General features: G+C 37.6%; 1 protein-coding gene across 1 annotated transcript in view; it reads right to left on the reverse strand.

Moving 5' to 3' along the window:
- The window catches only part of IPO5 (importin 5), a 45,265-nt gene that overhangs the window by 21,095 nt on the left and 8,365 nt on the right, over window positions 1–15,805 (reverse strand). The window contains exons 3-9 of the mRNA XM_082498484.1: window positions 13,275–13,467; window positions 12,666–12,768; window positions 12,285–12,381; window positions 11,037–11,141; window positions 7,620–7,742; window positions 7,411–7,531; window positions 2,427–2,514 (exon numbers count right to left, since the gene is read on the reverse strand). Coding sequence (XP_082354610.1) covers window positions 2,427–2,514; window positions 7,411–7,531; window positions 7,620–7,742; window positions 11,037–11,141; window positions 12,285–12,381; window positions 12,666–12,768; window positions 13,275–13,467 — 830 coding nt within the window. The remainder of the gene's footprint in view (window positions 1–2,426; window positions 2,515–7,410; window positions 7,532–7,619; window positions 7,743–11,036; window positions 11,142–12,284; window positions 12,382–12,665; window positions 12,769–13,274; window positions 13,468–15,805) is intronic.

A 15,805-nucleotide genomic window follows, 5' to 3' on the forward strand; every position in this document is an offset into this window, starting at 1 on the left:
AGTCATGGTTCAGAAAGGGATGAATCTCCCTCTTCTTTCAAGTATCAGTCAGCTGGGTCAGAAATAGAGGTCTTGAATGCCCAAGTCTCATTACAAACAATAAACAGTCTAGAAACTCACATGCTGTGAACAGAGGTGTTTGTGCAAAGATACTGGCAATATTGTATTTGTTCTTCAGATTAGTCATATTCAAATAAACAGATACATCACCAGCAGGACAACAGAGCAGGGGCACACCGGTTTAGACTGGAGCAAACTCACTAAAGTTAATGGCAGCTTTCATCTGAAATTATGTTCTTTGAGCAGTTTAATTAATTAATATATACATTCATTTAAACCATTAATTCATATATTCAGTTTGATGAAACAGACAGTCTATCTTAGAAAAGTGACCACACATCTCCCTCCAATGTTTGCAAAGCTTTTGCCAGGAAAAGAGGAAGCTAGATGAACCTTTTCCTCCTTTAGAATTTCACTGCTTTATGAAGCCAGAGCAACAAAAAAACTGGAAATGCTAAAATACTCTCTGCTACTTTTGTGTAGGCTGACTCACATCCCCTTTAGTCAGATCCGAACACACCCTAACTAGGCTACAGACTGATGATCATTAGCCTGTTTCTTGGACTGCACAGAAATTACAGTCTTCTTATGAAGCTACAAAGACTCAAGCACCAGAAGAGGTTAGCGTGCACATCAGCTAATCAACAACTCTCCACAAAGGTGAACTTCAGTGGTAGGAAACACATAGTAACATGAGTGAACCTGCTAAAAGAAAAAACTATCATCACACACACAATCACCAGAGACTAGCTGATGTCCAGTATTCTGTGTCCAAGCCTCATGCTCTCCTACTACTTTGAGGGCCAAAGGAGCTACGTTTCTCCCTTAGGCTAAGGTTGCCGAGCATAACTTGTTTTCCGACCTTTGCTCGCTCTACTTGCAACTTGTAACAAAAAAAGACAAACTTTCACTCTAAAATCCATAGGCAGCTAACTTGTGTTTAGAAGAAGAAAAGTTACTCTCCTGCCAATAAAGAGAAATTGGCATGCCTCAAGTGGATGATTTAGAGTACTTAAGCTGCCTAAAATCTGAATAAACTCCACACTCTGATAGGCTTGATGACGATTTGAACTTCAATATTTTATTTCCCCATGAAATTTGGTTGAATAAAAAGATTCAAATACTCAGCAAATCTGAATTGCAGTAGTGTCTGACAGTTCTACCTGTACAACAAAATTTCAAAGTTGAGGAAACGAAACAGGATAAGACTGTCTGGTCTACCGTGTGAGAAAAGGAAGAAAGGACAGCTGACTTTCAATTCTATAATCAAGGGGAACAAAAAAAAAAGTATTTCAAGTCAAGCAGAGATTAAACAGGTTCTTCTACAAATTCCTACACATCAATTTTGCAAGTGTCTCTATACTTCTGATATCTAGTAGAATTCGCTATACAGTTCAGTGGTAAATCAACACTTCTTCTATTGTCTGTCTTCCTATGAAGATCTCAAAGTCTTCTGTGACAAATTATTTCAAAACACTAATTACATCTGAGTCTGGAAGAAGATGCCATATGTGGCAAAAAAGCATCTAGACTGGTAAACAAACATCTGTGTCTCTACAGAAGCATGGAGATAGTTATCTCCTACACGCATTTCTGCTTTCTTCTACTTCATTCTAATTGTGTTTGGACAAAAGCAGATGTAATAGGATACTGTAGACAAACCACTATCATTCTAGTGGAAAGTTGGAGCAAGCTAAAAAGCACGCGGGAATAAGCAAATCGGAAAGACTGGACATGTTTAGTAGGTCTTTCTCACCTAAGACACAAGACAAGCTACTGCTATCCATACCAACAGATTTAGAATAATAGCAAAATCATAATATTTTTCAGCTAGATGAAATCCAGCAAGGAATTCCACTATGCATTCTGATGTCCTTTCAGAAGTAGGCAGCTTTTTATTTTAACACCACCTTTTCAAGGGCACAGATAGAGAAAAATATGAAGAGATTAGGATTAAACAGGTCAGTAAGCTTCAGCTTTAGTTCCAGTTAGCTTCAGGATAAGCCCTCAATTTAAAGGCTTAGGAAGCACTGACTTCTAAACTGAGTAACATAAATGGCAGAGGAAACAGAAGTTTGAAAAGTTAAAACAGTGCAAAACAGCAGACAAGAAGGACATGCAATTTGTACAACTAAATTACAGCAATATTAGAATACTGAAAGAATTTACTTATTGCTGAACAGTACCTAAATAATCTACATATAAACTGATTGAGAACAGTCATATATACTGCTCATGACTGAGGGAACAAAATCAGAAGTTATTTAAGAAAAAGTAATGCACTGTAGTCATTTGCATCCTGCACTTAAAATCTGCCTTTAGCCACAGTCTTGATAATATAGTGAAACAACTAGTTTCATAATTACCTGTCAAAATCATCATCTTCAAGCTCATCTGCATTTGCCCAATCTTCATCTTCTTCCAAGTCAACCATCATTGCTAACATTTGAGGAACTGGAAAAAAAAGAAGTTTTAAACTCGGGTTGCTTTCTTAAAATAGATTCTCAAATAACAAGCATAAATTTTAAGTTCTCTCCTTTCAAAAAAATAATTGAAGAAAACTAACTTTTCTTCCAGTAGCAGATAACCAAATCTATCAAACTGCATCAGACTAATTCAGAACAGATTTTCAGAAAAATATTTTCAGAACATTCAAATCGAGAGTATTTGCACAGTTGAGTGCATTTTGATTTTTTTAAATCATTAAGATTGTAAAAAGTAAATTCCTTAATAAAGTACAAGTTCCTTGCAAGAGTTAAAAACAGTACTATATGCTTTAAGAAATCAGATATGCTTCATTCATTTTGCTGAAACTGACATCATCCTTTGAACATTTACTGATGAAAAAGACTATATTCATTATGGAGTAATAATACTCAACCCTTAAGTTTTACAAACATGATAAATTTTGTTAACTATATGTAGAGTGGTCACTTGGCATAAAGCTTTACTTTCACAGTAACGGTTCAGAACTTGAGATTTTTCACCACTTAATGTAAATTTTTGGGTTGAATCATGAAAATATCTTGCACATAATAATCCACTAGTTTTCTACTTCTGCAGGTTGATTCTGCCTGCTCTTCTCAGTATAAGTCTTTATAGAAGCTATTACACAAACTTTATCATAACATTCAACTACTATGCAATAAGCAACACCTTTTCTTCTGAGTTGTTCTCACAGGAGAAACATTGCAGTGACTTGTCTATTATAAGCTGCCTGTTCCTGTGCACTTCAGAAGCCCAAGGGGTGAAAAGTATACCTTGCACTTTCAGAGCAAGGTAAGGTGCTCTTAAGTATTCTGCAGTTCATATTACACTAACAGCTCAGAACAGTTGCTTGAATTCAACATCATTAATGCAGAAAAGCTTCACTTTGCCCTGGGAACAGAAGTTTTCAGTAAAATACTCAGCCTTTGAGCTTTAAGAACCTTTTTAGGACAGTCTACCACACATCTTGAAGACAGGCATCATAGTTAACTGTCCTTCACAGCAGCCTACCTCAAAAACTAGTAGGCATACAGCAGTCCATGCTGCTGCCGAGATTTACTGCAACTGATTAGGTATACTGCAACTGGTGAATTTCATAATAGACTTGCACTGCTGTAATCTGCCATAGAGGCACAACCTTAAGCAAACTCACCTCACCATACGTCTGGACAGATGAGAAACTTATGGTCAACTAATGACAGAAGAAAATATTGCTCACTGACAGCATTGTGGGGCAAGTATCAAAAAAAGAACAAATTATGGATTGACTTGCTTCACGTAGCTACATGTCTTCAGCCAGAGATGATACCATGGCTGCAAAAACCTTCAGAGAGCTTTTATATACATATCAAGATAACTTAAAGGACATTGTGAACTTCATAGCGTGATGCCCACATGTCAGAATTCTATATACTTACTAGTCACTAAAAAGAATTTCCTCAAAAAACCCCAGAAGCTTTTCAAATAGACACTCATAAGCACACAGGTGAAAATGATGTATTGTCACACCTCTAAAATATGAAAGTCAACCATCACCTACCACAAATGCTCTGGGGTTCCAAAAACTAATGTCATGGCGTTCATTGCTACGAACAAGCAAGGCTGAGAACAAACTGTCATCCAAAGCTGTCTGGCCAGCATTATATCTAGAACCTGCAAAACCTTGTATACATGTTTCTTCTTGATGTTGAATACGAATGTAGTTGCCAGTAAGCATAGTTTCACAAACAATTTTTTTTAAATGTAGAGTTGTGCATTAGTTTCAACATTGGCCCAACAAGCCCTCAAAATTTAACTATTGACAATATACGGACCGTTTACAAACAAGTTAAGGATGAGCCCACTAAGCCCCCTTCTTTTCAGAGCATGCCATGACTCTCCAGTTTCTGGAGACTAAGCAAAACTACAGCCAAAGGCAGGCTGAAGCTCTAATTTCTAGGGAAAGAGCAATAAAAGACTGCTATCTTGAGTACTGAGGTCAAGGAGGGAAGTCTGAACCCAGATGGAATTCCAGAGCAGAAAACTGGTACACAGGACACAGACTTAACTCCTAAATTAGTGTCCTGTTCAGTATAAACAACATAAGATGACAGTTTTGCCTACGACCCAGTTATCGCTGTGAGGATCAAGTGATGTAGCAACTTTTTAGCTGAATGAAAACAGAAAGCTTTTTAAACCTAAGGCACGGAACCAAGGCAAAAGCAATCCTTTTTGGCTTTCTCTGAACATAACTGCTTTACCAGCTCTACAAAATAAATGTCTTTCACCTTAGTGATTCATTAAGAGCAATTTTACAATGGGTTGCAAACCGAAGGCACTTCATACACACATGGTGCATTATCTTAATACAAATATTTCATTCCTAAACAGCAACTAGCAATGCAATGGAAAAGTAATACATTGTAAAGAGATATGAGGTACTTCTCCATTATGCTGCCAGAGCAGATAAGAAGCTTGCAATGATTTGGGAGACAGCAAGTGTGAAGTGTTAACATTTGAGAAGTCGTGGCAGTCTGGTGAGGTTCCTGCCAACTGGAAAAGGAGAAATGTAACCCCTATTTTCAAAAAGGGAAATATCCTCCTGGAAACTCTGCTGAGGCACACAGAAAATAAGGAGGTGATTGGTGACAGCCTGCGTGGCTTCACCAAGGGCAAGTCATGCCCGACAAATTTGGTGGCCTTCTATGAAGGGTTTACAGCGGCAGTGGACAAGGAAAAACCAACTGATGTCATCTACCTGGACTTGTGCAAAGCGTTTGACACTGTCCCACATGATATCCTGGTCTCTAAATTGGAGAGACATGGATTCAACAAATGGACCGCTTGGTGCATAAAGAACTGGCTGGACAGTCACACTCAAAGAGTTGCGGTCAACGGCTCGATGTCCAAGTGGAGACCAGTGACGAGTGGCGTTCCTCAGGGGTTGGTACTGGGACCTGTACTGTTCAACATCTTTGTCAGCGACATGGACAGTGGGGTTGAGTGCACCCTCCACAAGTTTGACGATGATACCAAGCTGTTTGGGGAGGTAGACACACTGGAGGGATGCCATTCAGAGGGACCTGGACAGGCTGGAGATGGGCCCAAGCCAACGTCATGTGGTTCAACAAGGCCAAGTGCAAGGTCTTACATCTGGGTCAGGGCAATCTCAAGCACAAATACAGGCTTGGCAGGGAATGGCTGGAGAACAGCCCTGATGAGGGGGACCTGGGGGTGCTGATTGACAAGAAGCTCAACATGAGCCAGCAATGTGTGATCACAGCCCAGAAGGCCAACCGTATCCTGGGCTGCATCAGAAGTGTGGCCAGCAGATCAAAGGAGATGATTCTGCCCCTCTACTCCACTCTCGTGAGACCCCACCTGGAGTACTGCATCCAGCTCTGGAGTCCCCAACAGAAGAAGGACATGGACCTGCTGGAGCATGTCCAGAGGAGAGCTACGAGGATGATCTGAGGGCTGGAGCACCTCTCCTATGAGGAAAGGCTGAAAGAGTTTGGGTTGTTAAGCCTGGAGAAGAGAAGGTCCCAGGGAGATCTTATTGCAGCCTTTCAGTACCTGAAGGGGGCCTACAGGAGAGCTGGGGAAGGACTTTTTACTAGGGCATGTAGTGATAGGACGAGGGGGAATGGCTTTAAACTGGAAGAGGGCAGGTTCAGATTAAACATTAGGAAGAAGTTTTTCACTTTGAGGGTGGTAAGGCACTGGAACAGGTTGCCCAGAGAGGTTGTTGAGGCCCCATCCCTGGAGGTGTTTAAGGTCAGGCTGGATGTGACCTTGGGCAATCTGGTCTAGTGGAAGGTGTCCCTGCCCATGGCAGGGGGGTCGGAACTCGATGATTTTCAAGGTTCCTTCCAACCTAAACTGTTCTATGATTCTATTAGCAACAAGCTACGAAGCATTCTAAACATTTTCAAATTTCAAAATATATTCTGAAAAAATCTGTTCTTTAAAAAGAACTATTCTACAAGTAAACAAAACTGCTAGTCAATAGTTTAAACACTTAGGCTGAGCAGATCCAGTTTACAACATTTTCCGTAAGTTTTATGATTATTTTAGTGATGTGTATATGCACAACTTTCCCCAGCCCACACACGTGAGTAAAAAAGTTCTCTTTTAACAGATTGTCTTTATGCAAGTTTCAGAAAACAAGCAAGAATCTAGACAGATAAAAGTGTGACAGGGAGGGAAAAGAATCCTTCCAAAAAGCAGGCTACACTACTGTGTCAGTGCCATGATCTACTCACAAAAAGGATTTAAAAGGCAGAGAAATACCACTGAGTAGACCATTGCTGCTGGGGCTGTCCAGAAGACAGTTATTTTTAGTATCTCAAATAATAACACATGATTAAAAAGTGCCTCTCCAAAGAATTTACACTCTGCATTAAACTTTCTCTAAGTTTCTATAAGCATCTGATTTTTAATTCACATCTTTAACTCAACACTGAAGCTCAACATGCATGCTCAACTCCTTCAGTCTTCAGTTGCCAGCACCACAGAGTATCTAGCCTACATACCAAACTTCAAACATTGAGAACTAAATTCATTAACTTTTTTTTTTAATACAGCACAAATTTCCAAAGCTAGCAAAAAAGCACGAAAGTATTATTTTCCTTGGAAATGCCTAATGAAGAATCTACTGTATTTTTATTCAAATCCTTGGTGGCTACATAAGCACAAATTAATTTATGAAAAGCCATCCTAAGGGTCTTTCTCCATAAGAAAACCTAATTTGGTGTCACCTAAAGTTACCAGCACCAGCAAACTGAGTTAGACATGGTTTTGCCACTGACCACCAGCAAAGTCACTTAAATACTGTAAAGGAAAACAAATTGTTTCAATAAAGAAAATGAGTGAAATACTTACTGGCTTGTGCAACAATATTTGTATGCCTCCTCAGCATAGCGGCAGCAGTTTCTGACAAGGTCACAATTACTTCAAGTGCCAACTGACGCTGCATGTTACTGAGACTGGCATCTGCACACAACTACAATCCAGAAGATTAGAGCAAATGGTTAGAACAGATGTTTTGGGGTGGAAAAAGTGATTTAAAAAAAAAAAAATCCTAGCTTTACCTTCAGACTTAGTTGCAATGTAGGTTCTAAATGTGGTCGTAAATACTTGGGAACAGAATCTGCAATTTCTACAAGGGATTTCAGGACAGAATCATCATTTTGGTAGCAGGAATCATTTACAGCCTATCAAGAGATAAGATGAAAGTATGATTAAATAAAACCACATAATACTATGAATGGAACCCCCATTACAGAAGAAATTTGATTCTTGTCTCTCTGAATAGTCTTGTTTAGCATTAGCCTGTTGTGGTTAGCGGTTAGGACCGATAGTAAACTTTTTATTAAAACTAATACTGCTAACAAAGAACTAGCTGAATCCTGCAGACATGAGCAGAATGAAGAACATAATGACCAAGGAGACAATTTTAAGGGAATGAAGTAACTTCAGAACGTGGCCAGCCTAGCAACAGTGAAAACCAGTAAGAAATCAAGAAACCACTGACCAGAAATGGACTTGGGGATCAGGTGATGGGTGATACAGGTATAACAGAGATGCAAATTGGGGTAGGGGTCCCTCTCCAGGGGCACACAGCTTGAGCTGTAACCTGAGAACTAATAAAAGACTAATCGGAAGTCTTCACTCAGACTTTGTATTTTCAGCAGGATCCTTGGGTCAGACCCTGCTACGGTGGCCAGCGTGCTTAAATCTATAACAACTACAAGGTCCAAAACTGTAAGTTTTCTACAAGTAAGTTATGGCTCACAACATTATATGCCATCAATTTTGACCATTATTAGTTTAAGTCTAACACAGTAGACAGACACTTGGAAAAAATTAAGATCACACGTCAGAGGTGCTAACACACTATGTTTTCACAAGCACAACTTCAAAATGCACTTTAAATAAAGAAAAACTCCTCAAAGTAACTCTGCTCAAAAGCAAGAAAATGAGCCTCTCTCCTTTATTCCCCTGTTATGTGAGAACAGCTTTGAATAGCTTATGTGTACAAACACCAGGAATCTCAAGATTAAATAATTTATTTTTTGCCAGACAACTCTGGAGAGCTACCGAATTAAAGCAGGCCTTTCAGCCTTCAGTCACAGGACACAGGAAAGAGAAAAAGAAATCAAGCTTTTTGCAAGTATCATTCCTAACCCATAGCTACATTCCAAAAAGTAATTTAAAACTTAATTCTAACTCACCAGGTTGATACTCTAGTACCAAAAAGGGACAGAGTTATTAAATGGTATTAAAACTCTTCAAGAAGTAGGACACAAAACCCCCCAAACGCCAAAGAAAAAATAGCCTTTAAACACACTTTTGGGGTTTTTAAAGGAATTTTCATTAGCAAAGTATCTGATGTCTTCCTAATGTAGAAACATTATTTAAAAGTGAATATTTAGGTGTTTTTTAACACTTAAATCTAGAATACAACACTTTTAATAATATCATTCAAACAGCCCACACTTTCAACATAGAAGCAGCATCTTCTAGTACCAGAAATGTACTGGGGGGAAAAAAAAAAAAATAAAATCTATCTTGGTTAAGGCTTTTCGGACTAATAGTTACCACTCGTCCACTGATTCTGGAAAAGGTTACGTAATGTTTAGTGGGAGTTTCTGAAAAACTCTGTATTTTATACCCATTGCAACCTTGGGAGTTTTTTAAAGCAAGACTAGGTTTCTAAAGAAAGAAGTTCAAAATGCACAGTGAGCCCTAAAAGGCAGAGGCACTTTTCTGTAGTATCGAACACAAACAACCACAGAAGCCAGTTGAAGTTTCAGCTGCTTTTACCTCCACAGCAGGATAAATCTCTTGGATTCAGAACTAATAGTTGAAACTTGTAAGTTCAACTTCCAGCATAACTATTATAGAAATTGTATGGAAATGACTGAATTGCTAAGTCAGGATTTTATTTTTAGCTTTTTTACCATGCCAGTACTTCAACAAAATGAATGTCAACAGCAACAAAAAAAAATAATCCAACTGTCTCCAAAGGTCACTCACCACTATTCTAACACATCCCATCTCCTATTTATAAACTCAGATCTTCATATCCATCTTGTGTTACCACAGCCAGAAAAATCTAGTCCTTCTTGCAATAAGTATTTTAAAAAGACAGATTTCATAGCATACTTCTGTGCTCTATATTTGCAGAATAAAGCTTGAAAATGCAAGCCAAGTGCATGTGTTTTTACAGCCTAAAATAGTAACATTGAAACTTCTATCACACAAAGTGGGCTATTAGTTTGGAGTCTAAAAACAGCACACTATTTAATTCCTAAACATCAAGATGAACAGCATGCCCACCCAAATCCTGCCTCACTCCCACTCATACAGGACTCAGTAGCCAAGGTCCCCTCAGACAGTTACAATTTTTGAACAACGCAATTTTCATTGCCAAAGTCACAGACAGGGACTAACCACCAAATAGTGTGCTCAATATCAAAATACTTATCTTGTATACACTAGAGCTTATTTTCAATTTTATTTGATTTTAATAAATTCCTCTCAGTTTCCATTTAAAATCAAGCAGAATTCCACTGGTTGCAGAAGCCAGTAAACTTGGCACAATTTTTCTTCAGCATGCCACATAGCAGACACAGACGAGGTTTATAGCTTACACTGTCAACAGGAATTTGCTGTATTGACTGTAGCAATAACGCAGTCTTTAACCTAAATTTAGCCTAATTGAAAATTGCTGAAAGTTTGCTACCACTGTTATCACAGCTGCTTAGTTATTTTCACTTTTTTCTTAATATAGAAAGGGAATTGTAGTGTGAAATTGTCACCCTTCAAAGCTCAAAACAGTTCTGTGTCTGGTTTGGTTTACAACAGGCTTCCCCCCCAAAGTAAACGAGCTTATATTAGAATTCCAACTTTTTCTCAAATTCATCCATCCTTAAAGGGATCTAATCCAGCCTCAGAAATTATATGAAGCCTAAAAAGGCATTTTGTTTGCAAGTTCCTAACATATAAAACAATAAAGATCATTTGTCCATATTGTTGTTGCTACTCTGAGAATTTTTGCTCAGAATAATTCTACGCTTTCCTCTAAACTGAAAAAATGCAGGTTATCACAGGTCAATGAATTTCCCAATTAATGATTACTTGAAATCTCAGGGTAGCCCGTATTTAAAGTATATTTCAATATCATGGTTAATTTAGAAACTGTATGATTTTGAGTTAAATGCCTTATGAAGAATTTTAACTCATTTATCTAGGTAACACTGTATAAATTAATCAGCATTGAACTATTTTCCTTAAAACCCTCTCAATTAGCTTGTGTTTACAAAATCCCTTAACAGTTTCCACTGTATCTTGCTGGTGACCGATGTCAGGCTAACTAAGATAGTTAATCCAGGTCTCAGCAAAAATTCATATGCTACACAAATTTGCAGACCAATAATTTACATTCGGATAGAGTCAATACAGACAGTAATGGTATGCTGAGCGTTACTTGTGTGGTTTCTTACCTGCAAGATTCCAGGTAGCAAGTCTGCAAAATGTTTAAGAAGGGGAAGGTTGTGCTCATTAGCAAGCACAAACGCAGCTGCAGCTCTAGCAGACAGAGTCTTGATCTAAAACACAGGCAGGATTGGAGAATGAAATGTGAAGAACTGGTAATGAAACATGCCTTTATTTTCTTTTAACCTTAGGCCTATTGCAAGACTACATTTTGTAATATCATTTCCCTTTTCCATTTTCCTAACAGACATACCAATTAGCTTTTAACATGGGCTTTTACATCTCGCTTCAAATTAAGGTAAAGCAATACTGAAGATATTCAGCATCTATGTCCTCAATGATACAAAAAAAGTTTATCATATTAAGAAGTGGCAAGAATCCCCTAGTTTTGTTTTTGTTTGGTTTTTGTTTGTTTGTTTGGGGTTGTGTTTTTTTAACTAAAGAAAAAAAAACTATTGTTTTCAACCTTCATCCCAATTTCCAATGTGTACGCAAGTGTCAAAGTCCCATTTTTCAAAAAGCGTGATTTAAGTGTTTAAAACATGCTTCTTTAAAGGCATGACTTGTGGTACTTTAGAAAATGTTACTCAGTTGACTTTCAAAGGTCAGAAAAAGTAATCCATGGGGGAGCCGCAAACTGAACCCATATACCACAGCAGGGTTTCCTATTCTTGCCCAGTATTTTCTACAACAAGAGAAACATTTTCAAAGTACAATCCTCTGCACAAATCAATAAATCTGAAGCCTTCCAGAAAAGCAAGGCTTGCTAACATGCCCTTACAGCAAAGCATGCACAAACAGTTCAAGGAGCTGTCATATATTCAGAGTTTTAAGACATACTGTGTACAGATACTATGTGTAGAGATACATAGTATCTACACTGTTACACACAAGGGCCAGAAAGAGAGCTTAACAAGGAGTTTCTGACCCTTCATGCTGCTGGCTAAAACCCCTGGGCTCTGCTTTGGGCCACTACAGCTAGGTTTCTCCAAGCATAACTACTAGGGCAGAGTCTGGGCTGAAGCAGTGCAGGTATAAGTCAGCTAGTCAGCTTTAGGACCATGAAAAGGTTTGACCCTTTTGTTTTGCACTAAGCATAGTCAAAACTCCAGATGTACATCAGTTTCAGGTAATGAAATTCTCTGGTTGGAATCTATGGTTTAACCTCTATGTTTGAGATTACTACACTAAATTTCTACGCTCAGGACATATTATTTAAAAAAAAAAAAAAAAAAAAAAGAACATAAATGTCTTACTGAGGGATGCTCTTGATCTTGCATACACTGAACCAGCATTCTCTTAATGACCTCCAAATAGTGTTGCTGTTGATTCCCAAAAATCCCAGGAAAATTCCTAAGGATAAGAAAAGACCAAAACGTTAATAAAAATACACACAGTTTAACCTTAACTATTATTTTAAACATATCCATTGTTTAAACTTATTACAGATTGTAACTGTACATGTAAGAGTTAAGTAAACCACAATACAACAGAATAAATGAAATATATGATTGCTTGTTAGTGACAGTTCTTAGGGTTTTGTTTGTTTGTTGTTGTTGTTTTGGGTTTTTTTTTTTTTTTTTTTTTTTTTTTTTTTTTACAGACCTGCAAAAATGTAGCAAAGCATGAAAGCTTACCAGAAAATATGTAGAGCAGCCTCCCGCAGTCCCACATTCTGAGAGCTGACAGAGTCAAATAAGAATTTCAGAACTTCTGGCCACTGGTTGTTGCCATCTTCATCTAGATTAAACACCACAAATTTTAGTATAAGCAAACTTAGAGTGGTTAGATCTCAATTGTGCAGGGCAACCAGCCATCTCTACTAAAATTAGTTTCAAAAAACCTGATCTGAAGATGTGTCCAAGTCACAGTGTAAAATATGGCCGAAATATTACATCTAAAGGCCCTCAGGAACAGATGATGATCTCTATTTACTGTTATATAACAGCACTCAAAAAAGAAACTGATGTTCAGCATAACATTGATAAGAATTTAAACAAAATTGGATTTCTAAACCTTAATATAATCTCACCTAAACTCAAGCAATTTAAAAAGCAGAGTTAAGGAACCTTATTTTTATCCAATCGAGTCTAATGTAAACAAATATTAGGTTTTATTTTTAAACCATGAAATCAGTTAGTAGCTCATGTGCAAACATCTACACAAGACTAGAGAACAAGAGATAAAAATACAACTACTATCAATACATAGCCATTTTACCACAATAATAAGCTTATATAAAGTACCTATTAAATTCCTGGCCAATTCAGCAACGATGTCACAGATTTTTTTCCTCATACTGGACTGCGTTTCTAACTGAATAATCAACAGCAATCCACTTTTGATAGAGGTCTGATCATCGGGTGAAAGAGCTGGATAAACTTCTTCAAAAGCAGAAGACAAAAGACGTCGTAGAAGGACAGCTGCCATTTGTCTAGCCTATTGATTAAGAAAGTATGTATGTTAAAGTGTTTTTATATGATAATCATGAAGGAAAGACTACTGACATCATGCTTCCAAATGATCGGTTCTCACTGTGTAGACTTGTTTGGTGAATGGAATACCTCTCAAGCAACTGATAACGATTATGATAGTAAGCAAAAACATAGTAAAGAACCATTATCTTACAATCATGTTTCTGACAGTTACAGCTCTTCAAAGAAATAACCATGAAATCCAGTGAAGTATTCAGTTTTTTTTTCTAGAGCTAAACCTTGGACATATTTTGTGGCAAGTTAAGGACTTAGCTGCATTATTGAAAGATGTTTAAAGAATGTCATCTTTCTTTTTTAAATGGTCTGCTGACATAATTATAATCCAGATTGGGGTTTTTTGGATTAACAAGTGACTCAATGGGACAACCTTGTCAGACAATTAACTTGTAAAACCTCCTTCACTTTCTCCAACAACCAAACTTCACAATAAAGATTCAGGAACCTAGAGTTAGATTTTGGCAAGTAAAACTACGCTGAGCAACAACAACAAAAATCCCCACAACCAAAGCTTTCAGACTTTCGCAAACCTATGATAAAATGTTTTTCTTTAAACTTCAATTTGAGTATAGGAACCTCAATAACACATATTAAATCCCCTATGCTTCCTGCTTGTATACAGCAATTCTACAACAGCATCATTTACATATCTGTATTTATTTACAATTATACAAGAACTAGGAGCAAAAAACATGGCTGAGTAATTCAAAATGAATAGAGCAAAACATGCAGTAAAGGCAAAAAGACACACGAAGCACTCCGAATAACTTAATAAATAGTATGTTCACTAACCAGCGTTTCTAGAAGGATAAACAGTAATTAAAAACCACCTACCAAATTTATGAAGTTTAACACATTTAACAAAACCTTGCACATATTAAATCCTCACCAAAAAATAATCCAATGCAACATGCACTCAATTTTTTCCTAAGATATTCTTATTTAATGTGTACTTAAATGAAAAACAGTTTCATTCATAACAGCCTTTGGAATCTAAAAATGCTCAATGAGCAGCAGAACTAACAAGGTCCGATTTCCCAAAGATCTCTCAACCTATAGATGAGAAACACAAATTGCTGCAAAGTCTCAACTTCTAGTATACCGTGTAAAAAACAGGTATTTCTAGAACATCACCCCACGATACTATTCTTGTTGTGTTCTCCAGACTCACTGTGCCTTTTTCGAGTGTACCCAGCTCTCTCCTATACAGCTAAAGAGTAGTGCCCACAAAGTGTCTCTACACTAGTAAAAGGGAAGGACTAGATCATTCCTTTTCTCCTCCTCCTCATAAGCTCCAGTGTGGACCAAAGACACCACATATGTAAGATTAGTAGATCTTCCCTAGTAGATCTAAGGAAGACAACAGACAAACAGGGTCACAGTGTCCACCTGTGCTGTAGCTCCCACCATAACCCAAGGTTCTCTAGCAATAGGTTGTCACATGAGGAACATGAGTTAGGAAGGAGGAAGATGCTTTCCCGAATGCCACTAACAGTGTGTCTAAAAACTTTAATGGTACCACATCCCATCCCTAGAAGCACCAATATTGTGAAAGATTAAATTTCTCCTCATCAGTATGGTGAGCTTACACAGGAGAAGCCATTACTGAGGAGCAAGTTTGCTGGGACTAAACAAAGCACAGACTCTGATGCAATGCCTTCCCTTACTCGGGTCATCATGTTTCTGTGCATGTTCTCTGACATCTGACTCACATTATATTCATCCCTTTTCTGAAGTAATAATAGGTGGCCAGATAGGGAACAGAGCTTGTTTTCATAAAGCACACAGTCTCAAAGATAAGAATTTCCACCTCTGAAGAACTTATATTAAAATATTAGAAGACTGACAAACACAGACCGACTGCAAAGTGAAAACACAAGTAACAAGGTATACAGAAAGACACAACATCAGTGCTACGTGAATTAGCTTCTCACTGCTGTTATTAGCTTAGAAAAAAGCTTCCCAAATTTCCTAAAGCAAATTCAAATGTTTGAAGGAGTGATAAAGCAGCAATTGACTTTAATAATAAATGGCATATTTTCTTCAGCAGATATCCACCTATATATGAAAATGACCATTGTCAATTTAATTATGACAAACATGGCTGGATTAATGGCAGCTCTGGGGCTATTTCTTCTGCTTTAAGGAAGGAAGTATGTATTTTTCACCCACACCAAAAGCTCTTTTACACTAACGTATTACAAGATATGTAGCCAAACAAGCATTTTAAATTCCTGCAACTTAGTGGCTATAGCTTTTAATGAGAGCAGGAACAATATAAAATG

This window comes from Vanellus vanellus (assembly GCF_965231255.1).
Source record: "Vanellus vanellus genome assembly, chromosome: 1".
NCBI lineage: Eukaryota > Metazoa > Chordata > Aves > Charadriiformes > Charadriidae > Vanellus > Vanellus vanellus.